Here is a 16,787-nt window from a genome sequence, read left to right as displayed (position 1 = left end):
AAAACCTATCAATAAACAGATGTATCAAATGCAAAATAATTTCAAAGGATTTTTTACGGGCTTCTTCAGCTGTCTCTTTGCCAAGACCATAAATCCCAGAGGGAGCCTGGACTTACCTGATCAATCGATAACCACTGTGAGAACTGAGAGGACAGAAAAGGCCTGGCCAGGGCCCACAGCCCCAGAACCCACCACCTGCTCCCAGGGCGCACTCGAGCTTAGCCCACAGGCAGGGTGCAGTGGGAAGCTGGGTCTGCTGGCCATGCCAGCCACCCCGATGCAGACCCTCTGCTGGCAGGAAGAGAGACATGAAGTGGAAATGCCCCGGTGTTAAAAGGAGAATGACAGAGGAAGTGGCACAGCATGGCAGGAGAGAAATATCACGTGTGGCTGGCAACTCTGAGCACTGCCCACGTCCAGGCCCCTGGGTTGAGAGGCAGGCCGGGCTGCCAGGGCCTCCCTCCATGCAGAGCCGGCGGGGGTCCCTTGCTGAGTGAAGGCAAACCTCAGCAGCCCCAGCCCCTCCCTGCTCCTGCTTCTCTCAAACTGACCTCTGTTCCCAGATTGCAAGAACTAAGTCCTAACAGGCTGTGAGGGCCATTACTTCCTGGAGTTAGAAATCAATACCAAGGAAGTTTGGTTTACAAAGTCTTCTTGGCATCCAAATGTGTGAACAGAGCTGCATTTTGGGTAAAATATATTATCCTTCTAAAAACCACCGTACTAAGCATTTAACATAAAAAGAGCTGCTTTCACTACAATCCCATTTCCAAACATCTTAAGTATAACACCTTTCCAGCACAAATGAGCAATTTCTCCTGTTACTCCCTAGTTTTGAGTGTAAGGTTTAAGGCCATATATGAAGATAAGTTCCCTGAACCCCCGAGTGGTTTGCCCAGAGTATGAATTAAAAACAAAAATCAATGTATCATTGAACACTTTTCTTGCACAGGAGAAATGGAAATACAGAATACAGGCAATGCGATAATAAGAAAAAAGTAATCGTGGGTCATTCCCCTTAGGCAGCCAGAGGCGGTGACGCCACAGCATGTCATAGGGTCCTGGGCAGAAGAAACCTGGCATGCACAATGACACATACAAAGCTCAACCCTCAGCCGGGCGCCTCAGTATCCATCAGGGATTGGTTTCAGGACTCCCCTCAGATACCAAAATCCTCAGACACTCCAGTCCCCAGTGTAAGATGGCATGGTGTTTGCATTTCACCTACACACAACTTCCCATACACTCTGAGTCATTTCCAGATTATTATAATGCCTAATAAAATGTAACTGCCACAGAAATAGCTGTTATAGCATATTTTTGTTTACTGTTACATTGTTACTTTTTATCGTTTCTTTTCTTCTGAGTATTTTTTGATCTGCAGTTGGTTGAATTTACAAACGCAGAACTCAGAGACACAAATGGCCAACTAAACCTGGTCTGTTCATCTGAAACTACTGGGTTAAAATTGTATTTCAAGTAACTGAAATTCAGATGACAAAGAAATCTCAAATTCAAAATCCAAAACGTTTACAGCCTATTACTCAAAACATGATCAATATCAAATTATGAAAATGTAATACTTTCATTACAACAATGTGTACTTACACATTATTGTGATTCTATACATATTTATTCCACATTTTGATAGGTTACTATTTGCATTTCTCTATTTCTCTCCTATTCTGATGAGTAGTCACTACAAATGGGTATTTTTCATCAAAGTATGGACCAAAAAACCAACAGTGTTGACCCTTGGCAAAAAGTCTTAATGTCATAGGCGGGACACAGTACAATACCAGCAAAATACTGGAAATGTTTTTTAAAAAGAGCGGCTTCTAGGTAATGGAGAGTCCATGAAGGACTGACCCTGCTTCCCTCTCCTCACAGCTGCATCTGTCTTTGCTGAAAGCTAAAGCAGCTGAGAAGCGCTCTTCCTTCTTTTTCCTTTTCTCCCTGTTAAACAATACTGACACTAATTGGAACCATCACACCACGGGCGATAAACAAAGTGAGATATGTGACCTGCCCACAGTCAAGCTGGAAAGGATGCCAAGGTCTAAAATTGAAAAGAAATCAGTTTCTATGCTGAGGTAATACAGAAATCATCCAGTTCTCAAAAGGACAACCTGTGGTATCTGAGGCCTCAGGACCATGTGCCCACATGTCAGCTGTCCCGGGCACACAGATGCCAGAAGAGTAAAGGATAGGCACGCTGCATCAGCTGCCATCCTGCTCCACTTCACTCCTAACACTGAAGGAAAATTTTAAAGAAAACAAAGCCACCTTAGGACCAGGCACTGTGTCTCACACTTGTAATCCCAGCATTCTGGGAGGCCAAGGCAGGTGGATCACCTGAGCTCAGGAGTTCGACACCAGCCTGGCCAAGAGAGTGAGACCCTATCTCTACTAAAACACAAAAAAATTAGCCAGGCATGATGGCAGGCACCTGTAATCCCAGTAACTTGGGAGGCTGAGACAGGAGAATCACTTGAACACAGGAGGCGAAGGTGGCAGTGGGCCAAGGTCATGCCATTGCACTCCAACCTGGGTGACAGAGAGAGACTCCGTCTCCAAACACAGAAAAAAGCCGCCTTCATAGAAACATGTTTTCATCAAAGACACCATACATCAGACACAGAGAAATCCTGCGGTTCTGAAATCTACCGAATAAATTTGTTGTAAATTTACAAAAAAATTTTTGAAAGCAATTATTTTTTTAAAAGGCTAAAAGAAACCTTGCTTAATGGTTTGTATTTTGGACATCTCTAAGCAGCTAAAAATATAACAAAATATCCAAGAATTCAAGTACCACACCAATAGTTTAAATAGCTAAAATAACTGAACTCATCTTCTACGATCTTCTAAACATGTCTTCTTTTAGCAAAAGCATTATGAATTCTGGAAATAACTTATATTTAAATATTTCCTAGTATAATTTTATCTAGAAAATCACACAGCGATTTTGCCTGCAGCTCAGACCCAGCTCCCTGAATTTAGGGACCAGAAGCTCAGCTGCTGTCCTGCCGGCCACCCCTCACTGAAACCTCGCTTACTGGGTGGTCAGGTGGGTGGGGTCCTGCAAGGGGCCCACCACAACCAGCTTCTTTGGACTGCAATTTGAAACTAAACAGAAGAGACCACCACAAGTCCCAGGCCTAAATTACTGTGAAACTTACTTGAATTGAGTGTTTGCCTTGTTTTGGCGCTGGTGCAGTAAGCCTCGATGACTTTCAGAATCTGAGCATCTTCTTCCAAAGCAGCTGTGCCTGTCGAGACACACACAGCAGGTCAGCATCAAACTAGAAGGCCTCTAGTGCAACCAGCGTGACGAACGCAGACATCAACTCATCCAAAGTGAAAAGAATCCGCCCTTTATTTTCTTGTCAGATAACTGTTTTCTAAATATTTACAAAAGTCATATTTAAAAAGGTTTTCAATTTTTAAAAAATATTTTATCGGCAACGCATTTGGAAAAGGCATCCTAACTTTATGACTGTCCTACCAACCCCTAAGAAAATTAGCATCCCTACTCCCAAACTGGGAAAGGGGCAGGAGGTAAGAATAATCAAGTCACAAAACAAAGAGTTGTAGGAAAACATGTCCAATCTCACTGAAACAAGAAATGAAAATTACAACGTTTTCATGTTTCCACATGCCAGTCAGACAAAAAAACAAACAGCCAACAACTCTCAGTGTCATGAGGGCATCTCTGCCTGTCTGTTCCCAACAAGGCAGCCCGCGGTCTTGTGAAAACCCGGGTCCCATCACCCTCTTTAGCCTGTCTGTTCCCCAGACGGCAGCCTGCAGTCCTGTGAAAACCCAGGTCCCAACATCTACACGGTCTGTTCCTCAGACGGCAGCCCCTGGTCCTGTTAAAACCCAGGTCCTGTCATCTCTGCAGAACCACACTCTGGCTGCCTGTTGCTCAGGGTGCCATGTCACCTCCCGCTCTGCCAGGGGAGCTCCGGCCCATAGACCATGCTGTTCCTTGAGCATAGTCTGGCGTCCTGCCCAAGGTCTCTGTGACCAGGCCTGGAGAGCTCCTCCCCAGACACCTGCTTGGCCTCCTTCCTCAGCCCAGGAGGCAGCTCACATGGAGCCCTGGCACCAAGTCCCCCCTGCCCTCCCCACTGGGTGTCTGTGTCACTCCACAGCCCAGCACACACACTACTGTTCACTCGTTTTGTGTCTTGTCTGCAACCTTCTACTAAAATGTGGCTCTACAAAAACAGGGAGCTCTTTCGGCCACACCTTGTCTCTTGCACCCAGCCCACGAAGGTGCTGGCTGACAAAGCACACGCCCATGAATGAGAGTCTCAGCTGCAGCCAGCCCCATGCCCAGCTCAGTGCTGCCCCTGGACCTGCTGAAAGAAGGGACCCACAGAACAGCCTCTCACAGAAGCCGTGGCACAGCCAGTGAACAGTAGAGTAGGTGGCCAGCACCAGCTCCAGTTCTAACACTAGACCCAGGGCTTCACTATCTCATGAAGGATCTGGGCTACCTGAAGAGAAGGACAGTCAGGATGGTGACTTACACTGCCATGGACATCAGGTGACAAGGACAAGAAAAGAATAAACAGTCCAGCTCAGTCATCTCACAGGGCTGACTGATGAGAGGGGAGTGACGAAGGCCAGCGGCGGCACGGCACAGTGTGTGTGTGTCAAATAGCTGCTGGGCCCCATCTTGAGGCTGGGGGAGGTGAGCAGTGAAGGCACAGGAGCAGCACAGGCCGAGCTCAAGACGCAGGGGCGAGACAGGGCAGAGCCCTGGAGGACAGACCCTGCAACTTCCCCAGGGCTGGCTCACCCTCTCCAGGCTGCACCTATCAGTCCACAGCAATCTGTTCAGGTGCACCTCTTCCCAGCAGTCACCCCAAGGAAAATCACTTGCTTCTGAAAAGAGCTCCACTTATTCAAATGCTATCTACTGAGTACCTAATAGGTGCCAGGTGCTTGCTGAGAGGCCACGTAGGAACCCAGAGCTGAGTCAGACGCCTAGCCCTGAGGCGCAGACAGGACGGGTGCACATGTACGTCCAACAGCAGAGAGACCAGTAACAGCAAGAGAACAGCGCGGTGAGGGCAACGCACACAGCAGGTCACGCTTCTAACGGACGGAGTGTGCTTTGGAGATGATGTCACTTGAGGAAGTGTGGGTGGAATATCTTTCGGGCAAGAGGGAGATCCGGAAGAGCAGGAGAGCCCTCCAGGTCTGGCCCCCACACTAGATGAGGCCAGGGCTGTGAGGCAGTGGTGCTGGGACTGACAGAGGCTTCGTCACTGACACAGAGGCACTTCTCCTACTTGCTTGGGTAAACGCTACCCAGCTTATTCCTATCAGTGCCTCAAGAGGCAGACCCGACTTTTGTTTAGTCTTCAGAAAGCCACCAATGCCTCCCTCTATTCCTTGAATGCCATGGCCTGTGCGACCAGCAGGCCACGTCCTCCTGCACACGGACCACAGGCACTCACTTTTCCGCGACGCAAACTCTTCATCCGAGGGCTTCCGTTCAGGTTTGCGCTTGGGCAGCAGCTTCTTCATGGTCTTGGGACTCTTACTAAGATCCTAGGGAGACAGAAAAGAAAATGCTGACGTACTGCAATCATTTTCACTCGCGAATCAGAAAGGCTGTTGTAAAGGTATAACACCCCAAATTATTACAGCCACTGATAAGAGCTTCTCGCTTTTTCCTACTCTGATTTTTCTTTACCAGCTTCTGAATATTAATTTTAAAATCAATAGGGCATTTTCAGTATTAGTCACTGGCTAATATATTTTCTTCAATCTGATAAAACCCCTGGTGCCATTTGGGTCCTCTTAGTTCTGTGACTGGAAGTGTCACCGGGAGGCAGCTGGCCGTGGTGGTGTGCACGGACACCCTGCACACTCCTGAGGGAGGAGGGGCAGCCACTCCCTGGGGATGACCCACCCACTCCCCATACAGTTAACTGGAAAGAGGGGAGGAGACTAAAGTTATCATTAAATGATAGATAAGCAAAAAATAATTGCTTTAAAAAATATTTGAAGTCTCAGAGAGAAGAAAAGAGAGCAAGTGCTCAGCTACCTGGCTCTGAGGGCCGGGAGCACAGCCGAGCTCGGCCAGGGCTGCTCTGCAGGGCCCACAGGGACACAGCTCAGGGGGGGTTCAAAACAGAATGGCCCACCCCTCACCTCCTCTTCAAACAGCTTCTCAAAAAAGCACAGAAGACGACAGCAAAAAACAAAGTGAACTAAAAGCCAAGTCCAGCAGAGCAGGAAGGTGTCCAGTGTCAGTCATGTGTTAAACACCAGTATCAAAAGGCTGGTTTCTGCATCACCCCAATGACATGATCTTCACGAATGTCAACATGCGAAACCAAGACTCGGAAGTAAGCTGTGCTATGGAGTGAACCAGGCTGCAACCAGAGCAGACAAAGCTGCGTTTTTAAAGTCATCTTTAAAAGTCTTTTCTTGGGCACTAACCAATGGGTACACACTGACACAACCATGGAAATGACAGACCCTGGGGACTCCAACAGCAGGAGGGTGATGGGGGCGAGTCTGGAAAAACTACCCACTGGGTACCATGTTTCCTCTTTGGGTAATAGGTACCCTAGAAGCCCAAACCCCAGCACCATCCAATACAGCCATGTCACAAACTCTGAAAAAATGACGTTTAAAAACAAAAATTTTCCTATAAAAATAAAAATTTCAAAGCTCTTAGAAATGCAGCAGCAATCCGTTCCAGAAGAAACATTGATACACGTGCTCCCTGGCTTCCCTAATTCAAAGCAAATTGAGATGAAGAGCCCTAAAGAGCCAATGACCACCCAACACGTGCTCCAAGGACACCTTCAGGCACAGAGGGTCACACAGCACACAGCACACCCAAGCCCAGAGCCAGGCAGGGCAGGCGGCAGAGCGGCCTCCACAACTCTCCACGTCCTCTTCCCACGCTCTGCAGGATCACTCTCCACACCAATGCTGTGCGGTGCTCAGCAACACTAGACAGCGGCTACCTGGTGTGAGCCCTTCTCTCCCAGCGTGGAGCTGGCAAAGCAAGTGCAGCCAGATTTGGCAAAACCAAAATGTTTATCTTCACTTCAATACCCCTTCCCTTGCCCTGTCTACTTCTCTCCCAATCTTTTCTAGTAATTCAATCTCCACCAGTTCTTGCAATAGTTCCCTTTTTCTTTAGACTGTGCATACTAAAGTATATAAGGAACACCAGCATTCTTCAAGTAACTTCGCATGATAGAAAAAATTCTGACTTGCACACACGACTACCTGCAAGGTATCATAAAAACGTGACTCAGTAAGAACAAAAAGTGCAAAGCACTGATCGTGGGTTCTTACAGAGTATTTTTCTACGGACCTTAAAACCCTCAAGGCTGCTGGCAAGAATGTAGAAAAGGTCTGCTCCAGCTTCCCTGGCAAATGTGGCCTTGATCAGATAGAGGCACAATGCCAGGCAAGAGTGCGTCACCACCCTCACGCTCACACCCACCAATGACACTGCTGCTCACATTCACAGGCATGATACCCTTACCCTCCTCACAGCCACTCCTTATACCTCACCAGTGAACACACTCAACTGCTTATGAAAACAAGACTCATCTCAATTATCAGCTTCCTCAGGTGAAAATACTTCTCACAACACACTTCTCAAGATACTTCCTTTCCTCATCCAAACTGGTTTAGGTCAAAGTGTAAGAACCTGTTAATACTTATATTTAGTCATTAGAATTGCACTTTGCACCTAGCATATAAAAAATGCTGGCTCAGAAGGGAGATGAGCAAAGACTGCATCACGATTTCTTACACATCGAAGCAGGGAACTGCCTTAAGTAACTGTTTCATTTGTATTGGTAAGTGCTCTCTTCATCTCAAATGGTACTGGGTGACAGGACAGGATCCCCAACCTAGAGGAGGAGTTGTTAGACACAACAGACAGCATGCAGGTGCAGAGCAGCGGCCTCACGCATGGAGGGAAAGCCACCTAGAAATCAGCCCCTTTCCAGCTCCTGGCCCCCAGGGGTACAGTCCTCTGGCAAGCACAGGAAAGGCCCTTCTCTGCATGGCACAGAAAGAAGGGGGCGCTGCACACACTCTTCCCACACAGGGTAATCACGGGTCTCAAACCAGCAGAACAGATACCCAGGGAACCGAGACAGGAAGGGGCGCTACACACCCTTCCCTCACAGGGTAACCATGGGCCTCCCAGCAGCAGAGCAGATAACCAGGGAACCCAGGCAGACCCCCTTCTCCATTCTCTAGGAGTCAGGGTGCATTTTGCTGTGTACAGAAGGACCAGCCCGGCACCCCCGGGGCCCGAGGCATGCTCACCGTTGTCTGGCTGTTTGAGTGGTCAAGGGACCTCACCTCCTTGTAGCAGAGAGCAGCTGAGGGCCGGAGGGGAGGCGCAGGCCGCAGGCAGCTCAGGCTCCAAGGCTTGGGTGTTTTCGGAGGCTCCAGGGGTCCCCAGTTGATGGTGGTGTGCGGGGTGCCATGGTGGGAGGGGTGGGGGAGCGTGTGGTAGGCAGGCGTCAGCGGCGCGGGCTTGCTGTCTGCATGCTTGCTGGACGGAGTGACCGGGTGGGAGGGGAGCTGCCGAGGCACAGAGCGGGAAGAAACTCATGTGCTCACTGTGAAAGTGCAGTTATCACGCACTTCCTTCCATTCTTAAACACTCCATGTGAAATAAACCCCAGGATTAATCATTTCATTTGAATCTCTGACTCTCAGCAGTCAGATTTTGGAGCTAAACACCACCTCGCGCCACCTGGGCTGAGCGTGGAGCTCCCCATGGCGTCTGCTCCAGGCAGGAGGGGCAGCTCAAGCTGGGGCTCCACCACTCAGGCATCCACTAGCCACATTAATTGGCTATGCAGTAACATTTATTAATAGAAAAAAGCTACTTCATCTAGTACAAAGATTAGAATTTAAAAAATAACACAGGACGTGGCTGTAAGAAGGAAGGTGATTCTCCCCAGCCACGTATTATTCTTCACCTTGTGATAAAGGACTGGGCAAAACTAAGGCCTGATCACCTACTTTTTTTAAAAAAAGTTTTCCTGGCACACAAGCAGGCCCGTTCCTGTCTATAGCTGCTTTTCTGTCCCAAGGGCAAAGTACAGTGGCAAGAGACCTGAACCTGTAAAGCAGAGAATGTTTACCACCACCTGGCTCTTTAACTGCCAACCCCTGGTATAAAACAAGCTATCTTCTTAGAAAACTCAACTTTAATCAAATCAAAGTTAATCAAAAATTAACTTCTTAGAGGGCTGTGCTATTAATAAATTTTATATTCCTGGAAAACGCAAAATATCCCATCACAATGGCAGTTAAATGAGGAAAGTTAAATAAAATAAGTAATTCTCACAATCAGCTAATGACCTCAAATTAGCCAATAACAGTAAAGGCAAATTTAATGGGAGAATGAGCTGCATGGCGCTGTGAACTGGAGACCTGAGTGGGGTCAGCCTTCTGAAGACACGCACGACATTAACACAGGCTGAGAGGGCAGGTCCCGCAGGAGTGGACGCAGTCAACTGACTACGAGGATCCCATTCTAGTCCCTGCATGGGGAGGGACGTGTGTTAAGATGGAGGCCATGCTAGGAAGCCATGGCAAGGTAATCTTTCCATAGGAAATAAAGCATAGATGGACTGAAAGACGTCGTCAGAGTTAAGTAATGTCTGGTTTTGTTTCTCCTTTTCTCGAAAAAAAAATCAAAGGAGGTATACTTTATGCTAAAATTAGAATATGATTTCAGGTGGACAGAGTTGGATTACAGAAGAGTACGTCATCCCACAAAAGAAACTTGGTGGGAGAACTGTAAGGCACGTGCGTTCCACACTGAAGGGGTGCCTTCCCAGCCACCAGTGAAAGAAACACTAAGACAGAGGATCTGGCCACAGAGAAAAGCTGACTTGATATAAAACTTTAAGAAGTCGACTTTCAGGCTGCTGTTGAAAACCTGAGTGAAGCAGCTCATCCCCACTGTTCTTTATAAACACGTGTGTACACAGGCATCCGTGGGATAAACTGATCTCCATGAAAGAATGGAGAATTTTAAAATGGCAGAGCCATTAAAAATGAAATGCTAGCTGAAAGCCAGTGAGCAGCTATAATCTCCATACTGTGGAGAGAAATCAGATGGACTATGAAACTCTAATGAGAATATCAGAATACAGCAACCCTTCTTGAGCTATACAACCTTAACATGAAGAATAAAACGTGGAAAGTGAGCCACATGACAGAACTGAACCTAACAACCTAATAAGGACGCAAGGACATCTGCAAGCTGAAAGTGTCATCATAATTCATTCTTTGAAAGTTCTGCCCAGTTTTTCGGTATTACTCGATAAAGATGACAGCTGTTAACCCAGTACCAGCTTCTCAAGCACAAAACACCAGGAGAGGTTTAGACACTGCAACTTCAGTGCTTATCTATTCTGAAAAGTGGTAATTCTCTAAAAATACAAAGAGTTGTTGAGCCTTTCTAAGTATAAGATACCTCAATTTCTTAAAACCAAAACAGTGTGTCATAAATTCTATTTTAATGCCTTCAACATGAATTTGGCCCTTATCATCATCAATCATTTATTTTTCTCTCTCATAAATGAAGCATGATAAACAGTTAAAATTCTCAGCAAAATCATCTATAGTTTCGTGTAAAACTCCCCTAAATGAGTCTTCCAGGGCCACGCTGAGCAGAAGCAGCTTCCCACCCAAGCGCCTCTGAACTGTGTGTGAGGAAGCAAAACTCTGGGCGGTTTCTCAAGAACACTCACTGGGAAACAATTCACTACAAGCCCGAAGAGGACCAAATATTTGCAGAGAAATATGAAGCAAGTGTTTTGCCTTTTTTTAATCCAAATACTGATTAGGTTTTAAAGCACTTGATCACTTGCTGACAGCTCAGCCACGGTGCCACCGTTTGGAGTCTAGAAGGAGAAAAAGCGCTAAGTCCTTACGGTGTGAGATGGCACCGAATGTGGCTTGATGGTGGGGTTTCCCACGGACGTGACTTTTGTTTGCTTCTGTAGGTGGTCCACCCATTCCTGCAGATCCTGCTGGTTGTTGCAGGACACTAATATCCGCTCAATCATGCTCCCTAGAAGACAGAAGGAAAAAAACAGGCCGAGTGGAAACACAGGTAAAAAGCGCGTGCATGCACACACACACCCCCGAATTCCACTCAGCCCTTCAACACCACCTCCTGAAATACGCAAGCAAGAATGTGCACGCGGGACAAGCTGCCTCTCCTCCCCGCGACACAGCACTCACACAGCTTGTGCCTATCACCTGATATTTCAAATGCGTTTCTATGATTTTCACTGTCCTCAAGCTTTGTGATTGTCATTCCTGTCGTTGGAAGCTTTCCCTAAAAAAGACCCCCCCACACAAAAAAAAAAACAATTAGTGCTTTTCTAGAAAAAGGTACCATTATTAAGGTAAATACTAAATGATTTTAGAACTGGCAGAGGAACTGTGTTTGTGAACCAAAAAAAGCTCATTTATAGCAGATATATGCATAATACAAAAATCTTTATCTCAAATAATAAATCCTAATACTGTACTGTAATTGAGAAACTCAACTGGCGGCATCTGATGAGCTGCTGCTAAACACAGGCACCAGGACACAAAACATTACACATTATGATTTTTAAAAATTACCATGCCTAACAGTTGTTTTAAATGACATTTTTGCAGGAAAGAAGCATGTATTTGCCTCATAAAGAAATGCAGAGGAAGCTCCAAGTTTAAAGTCAAAATAAGGGTGGGAAATTGAGGCAAGAACACTAATTGCATAACATTCTCCTTTGTAATCCACCAAACAGAAAATAAGCAGTTGTGCTAAATGCTGCACACAGTGCAGAAAATGGGTGGCAACCCAATCCTCCCTGAACACGGCAGAAATCGTAACTGCAACAGGAGATGTCAATGCAGAGACATTGGAAGGGGAACAAACAGTCATTACCAACAAGGCAGAAGTGAACACAAAACCCGTGGCGCAGCTCATAGAAGCCAACAGTGCACGGTGGCCCACCAAATCCTCAGGGAGAGTCCGTGCTGCCTGGGAGCACTCAGTCAGCTTCGGAGCAGGATTCTGCGTGAGCACCTCCAGAGGGAGTGCTGCTCAACCAGTATGGGGGCCATGCCCCCCAGAGAGAACAGGTGGCAGTGCCGCAACCTGGCAGGGGCTCAGATGTCCAGCAAGTAAGAGGCCAGAGAGGCTGCTGATACCCTACAGTGCCCAGGACAGTCTCCCTGAGCCCCCAGCCCTAGGCCACAAATGACCCAGTCCAAAATGTCAGCAGTGCCCAGGCGGAGAATCCCATCCTAAAGCATAGCAGGTAGAAGAGGAGACTGCTGGACATTTCTGTGGCCAAGCGTATTTCAAAAATGCTACACACTGTGAACTCCTTTCCAAGATTCATAATGCACGTAAGTACTTTAACAGCTGTGAGTCCTACGGAAAATAAAACCGCACGACTGTGGCCCATCTGAGCATCAGTGTATAGACCACTATGACTACAGCTAAATCAAACGCTTTTCTAGCATCCCCCAAAGTCAGCGTTCTAATAGTAGAAATGGATACTGATGATACAGAGACCACAGGTCACCACTGTGTTGAGAATGGAAAATAAAATCCAGTTTTGAGATGAGGTCTCCAACAGCCTGTCAACACAACAAGGGAAAAGCCAGTGTGAGCCCCAGCTTCACAGGCAGGGACTCAAGCTTGCCATGAGTGGTACCTCTTCTCCCTTAGGTTAGAGAAGGCCACTGTCTCCAGCCACTAAAATGAGATTCTGGGGATATAAAACAGGGAGCCAGACAGTGCTGACCAGAAAGGACAGAGATTTAGGGTTATCAAGGTCACTGAACAAAGAAGTAGTTGCCAGTTTGGGGGAAAACTCTAGTGGGCACTATCTCAGCCACAGATCACCTCTCTTCAGCAGTGACCTTACAAACTACAGCCTTATTTTCCTGAGTCTGTTCCTATATCTATAACTCACCAATTCTAAAGCACGCGTTTTGGAGTAAGCATATGACAACAAGTCCTCTCTGGGAGGTCGACAAAGCCTCTGTGAAGGCACAGTGTCTACTCAGGTTCTCTAACGTCCCTGCTGGGACAACACAAAACAACACATGCCATAATGAAACACAACCCAGAGAACACGAAGCAGTGACTTCTGCTGCAGTGGTTATGGGGTGACTGGCCAGTCCTCAGAAAGGTGATGGGAAGGATAGGAACCTCTGTAACGTCACAGAAAAAAAAGAATGAAACCTGCCAAGCACATCTACTAGATATACAGAAAAAAATACCAGCTCCTTCATATATCACCCACTATAAACCACCGTCACAACAGAAAAGGCCTTGCTCACCCTCGCACCTCCTTCTCAAATCCGCTCTCACGTTTTCTCAAAGCAAAGCAGGAAAACAAAAATGAAAACAGTTAAATGATCACACATGCTACTTACATCACTTCTATTTGCTCATGCATTTGGGCAGCACTGTGCCACTGACAGAAGATCTCATCCTACACTACCCCACCCCTCTACCCCATAAGCCCTAGCTGAACCCATTTCACAGAACAAAACTACAGCTGGGAGGAGCAAGGTACTCTGCCTGAATTGACATTAGGCAACGACAGAGCCTGACTTGTACCACGGCAGTCTGTGCCCTTATGAGGCTGCTCTACAAATTTACACTTCTTTCCTTTTTTAAACTAGCATAGGATGTGCTTGCATAGTTACAAAACGCACAGAAGCTGTACATCCATCTCTGAATATACAGCACTACACACACAGCACATACACAGATAGATAAATGTTAATATTTAACACAAAATTCAAAGCCAGCTTGAAATTACCCTCAGATCCACAATACACAACGAAATATAACTTTAAATTGTGTTTTACCTGATAGATAAAGCCACTCATCCTAGGACTGGCAGACAACATTAGCAAAACATGTGGGAAGAGTAGAAGATATCTTTCATTCTTTTCCTAATACAAAAAAAAAAAATCCAAAAAATTTCTTAAAAAACATCTACTGACAAATGTGAACACAAATACTTATTTATCCTAGGCCCTATGAAATATTACATGATTTTCTTGTCTAGGTATTTCTATCAAATTTTATCACGTAAATTAAATGGTAACAAAATTATGATAAATTCTGTACTAAGTCTTAAAATATGATTAAGAGAGCTTTATCATATAAGAGAAAGATTTCTAAATTCTTCAAAAACCAAAAGGTAAGAAAGTAAACAGAATGATTAAAAGATCCTGGACTCACAATTAGCCTGTGTAACATCTTGAAAAAATATTTGGTTAAGGAGTTCAGCTCTGTGATTAACCTTTTTCAGGTAAGCTAAAATTTTCTTTTTGTGGTTCAGAGAAAAAGGAGAGAACCTATAAATTTTAGTGGGGTCGGGGGAATAGGTGGAGCCTTTAAGCTAAAGAAAGGGTATGGTAAAATGTGAAAATCAATTTCGGTCTCCTAGTAATCCCCACAACTTCCCCAGACCTCCCAATGTTAACTCAGTGTTGTTCTCACCCCACAAACTTCACCTGGTTACACAAACACTTACAAGTATTACTTTTGTATTAAAAACCATTTGCCTCAGTAAGATAAAAGCCAAAGACAAAAGTTCCTAAGAATCCAAAAACAGACACAGAAATGCCACAGTCCTTTTCACATGTTGACATTTAAACTACTGCCCCAAAAGTGAGATAAGCCCTGGGAAGCAGTTTGCCCAAGCATATTCCTCAGAACAGCAGGCCTGTGCAAAGCACCTGGAAAAGACGCTTCCACACCTGAAAGGGGTCATTGAGAATGACTTGCTGTATTCCCCTCTAGAAGAGTCACAACATACACTGGGAACACACAGAGCCAAGTGTGAGAAGCTCCGTCATCAAGAATCTTTACCACTGATTACGTTCAGTCATGATCAGAACCACTCAAGCACTGTGGAGTAACACCCACTAATGTTGTGTACATCTAACATTACAAACACACTTTGGGTAATGTTTCCACAGATTATTTTAAAGTTTAAAAGAGCTTGATGTAAAAAGAGCTGAAGAGATCTGAGGTTTATATGATCAGTTTCTTAAGGTACCCAAACTACAAGACTATGGAGAAGGGCTGGTATTTCACAGATGGACAGGAAAACACACTGTAAAAGTTTTAAGTTTTAGTTTTCTTATTCTCCTTAGAGTCTTGTGTTCAAAAAGGAGTCATTTAGCACATTACAATCATGTGATTTCTGCAAAAGTAGAATAAAATTCAGAGGTGCCTGTTTAGTGACCCACTGAATGTGCGTCTATGTGAATCATGAAACAAACTGCTTGATTTTCACTGTGTGGGTGGGTATGTCACAAAATCTGGGTTGATCTCTCATTAAACCAAACCCATAAGAACACTGTGACTCCCATAGCATATGTCAGCTAACATTCTTTCACAGGAAAGGAGAATGACCCGACCATTGAGAGCAGCCGGCCCCAGAGAGTGAGAGCCTTGGGATGAAGCTGTTGGCCAGATAAGCACATACAGCTCCGGTGCAGATGTGTGTACAGGACTCCTGCAAGTCTTTCTGTACATTATCCTTCCGTCCACACGGGCTTTGGGCCACACTCACCTCAGCTGGATCTAACTGGTCAGCAAGTCCGCACTTAGCTCTAAGACTCTCTAACATGCCATTAGCCTCTTTCATGTGTCAAAAATAAAAAGTAGCTCACAAATTATAAGATAGAGCCTTCTAGCAGAAGGTTTTCATTGCTTGAGATTTCTTTAAAATCTTCTGCTACGAGATCCTACGAGTGGGACAGAAGCCCCGATGCATGTGTGCGTGGACGGCAGTACCTCGCTTCCCGCACACTGAATCAGGACCTGGGACATGTACGTGACGTTGCCCAGAGTTTTAATGTCATCGCCCTCCCAGTTCCGGATGGCTTCCGTCAGAATCTGCAGCTCAAGCTCTTTCCTTTTCCGGACTTCTTGACACTGGGCCTGACAGACACAGAACAACAATGTTAAAAGACAAACTTCCAGAATCTTAGGTTCTGGCCACACTGCTTTGTATCATCCTTAAGACAATTATTGCTTTATATCTTACTTCTTCGGATAGATAATCTATTGAACCATTTGCTTAAAGTATGAAATCAAGTCAAGAGAAGCAATGACACACTGCTCTGGAATAGTAAGTATTAGTTTAGAAAAACTAGAGCAGATTTTGACACTTGTATGAAGAAGAAATGTGGACAGGACAAGAATTGTGTTTTCATTCTGGTTTTGTTAGTGTTTGCCAATATAGAAGACTGAAAAGAGGAAACAAAAAGTGTAACTTGTGCTATTAAATAAGGTGTCTACTTCAAAACTGCAGTTGGTAAGACCGCACAACAGCAGACACAATGGAACCACCGCTGTTCTGTTTTGCAGTAGTCACTAAAGACAACATGAATGGAAGCTAAAAAAATGTTCTAAGTAATTTTAAAGTAGATCTAACATCAATTACACTGCGCTTTTAAAAAATGTAAATAATTATTCTATCACAGTCCACTAAAGGAGTTGAGCAGCCACAGAATGCCGACTGTTTTTCCTTCATGTCAGTACAAGACATTTTTTAATCATTTGACTTTTTCAGTTGATAATTCTTTTACATTCATTTTCCACAATAATGTCTGGGGGGAAAAACAATATGCTTAATCACTTACTGAAAGGTTTTTGAAGGCAGTCATAGATTTTTGAATATCTTGTCTATCTGTATGATAATCCTTTGAGTAAAAGAAAC

General features: G+C 45.3%; 1 protein-coding gene across 16 annotated transcripts in view; it reads right to left on the bottom strand.

The window, feature by feature from the left end:
* The window catches only part of ARHGEF7 (Rho guanine nucleotide exchange factor 7), a 181,236-nt gene that overhangs the window by 13,579 nt on the left and 150,870 nt on the right, over nt 1-16,787 (bottom strand). For 8 of the 16 annotated variants that reach the window (XM_035294224.3, XM_035294248.3, XM_035294237.3 and 5 more), the window contains 8 exons: nt 16,711-16,770; nt 15,860-16,006; nt 13,915-14,001; nt 11,293-11,371; nt 10,962-11,101; nt 8,329-8,589; nt 5,475-5,568; nt 3,180-3,269 (listed from right to left, as the gene is read on the bottom strand). In XM_035294224.3, coding sequence (XP_035150115.1) covers nt 3,180-3,269; nt 5,475-5,568; nt 8,329-8,589; nt 10,962-11,101; nt 11,293-11,371; nt 13,915-14,001; nt 15,860-16,006; nt 16,711-16,770 — 958 coding nt within the window. The remainder of the gene's footprint in view (nt 1-3,179; nt 3,270-5,474; nt 5,569-8,328; nt 8,590-10,961; nt 11,102-11,292; nt 11,372-13,914; nt 14,002-15,859; nt 16,007-16,710; nt 16,771-16,787) is intronic. The other 8 variants (XM_035294229.3, XM_035294250.3, XM_035294273.3 and 5 more) reach the window with 1 other exon arrangement.

The sequence above is a fragment of the Callithrix jacchus genome, chromosome 1 (assembly GCF_049354715.1).
Source record: "Callithrix jacchus isolate 240 chromosome 1, calJac240_pri, whole genome shotgun sequence".
NCBI classification, from domain to species: Eukaryota; Metazoa; Chordata; class Mammalia; order Primates; family Cebidae; genus Callithrix; species Callithrix jacchus.
This window is presented reverse-complemented; position numbering and strand designations above follow the sequence as displayed.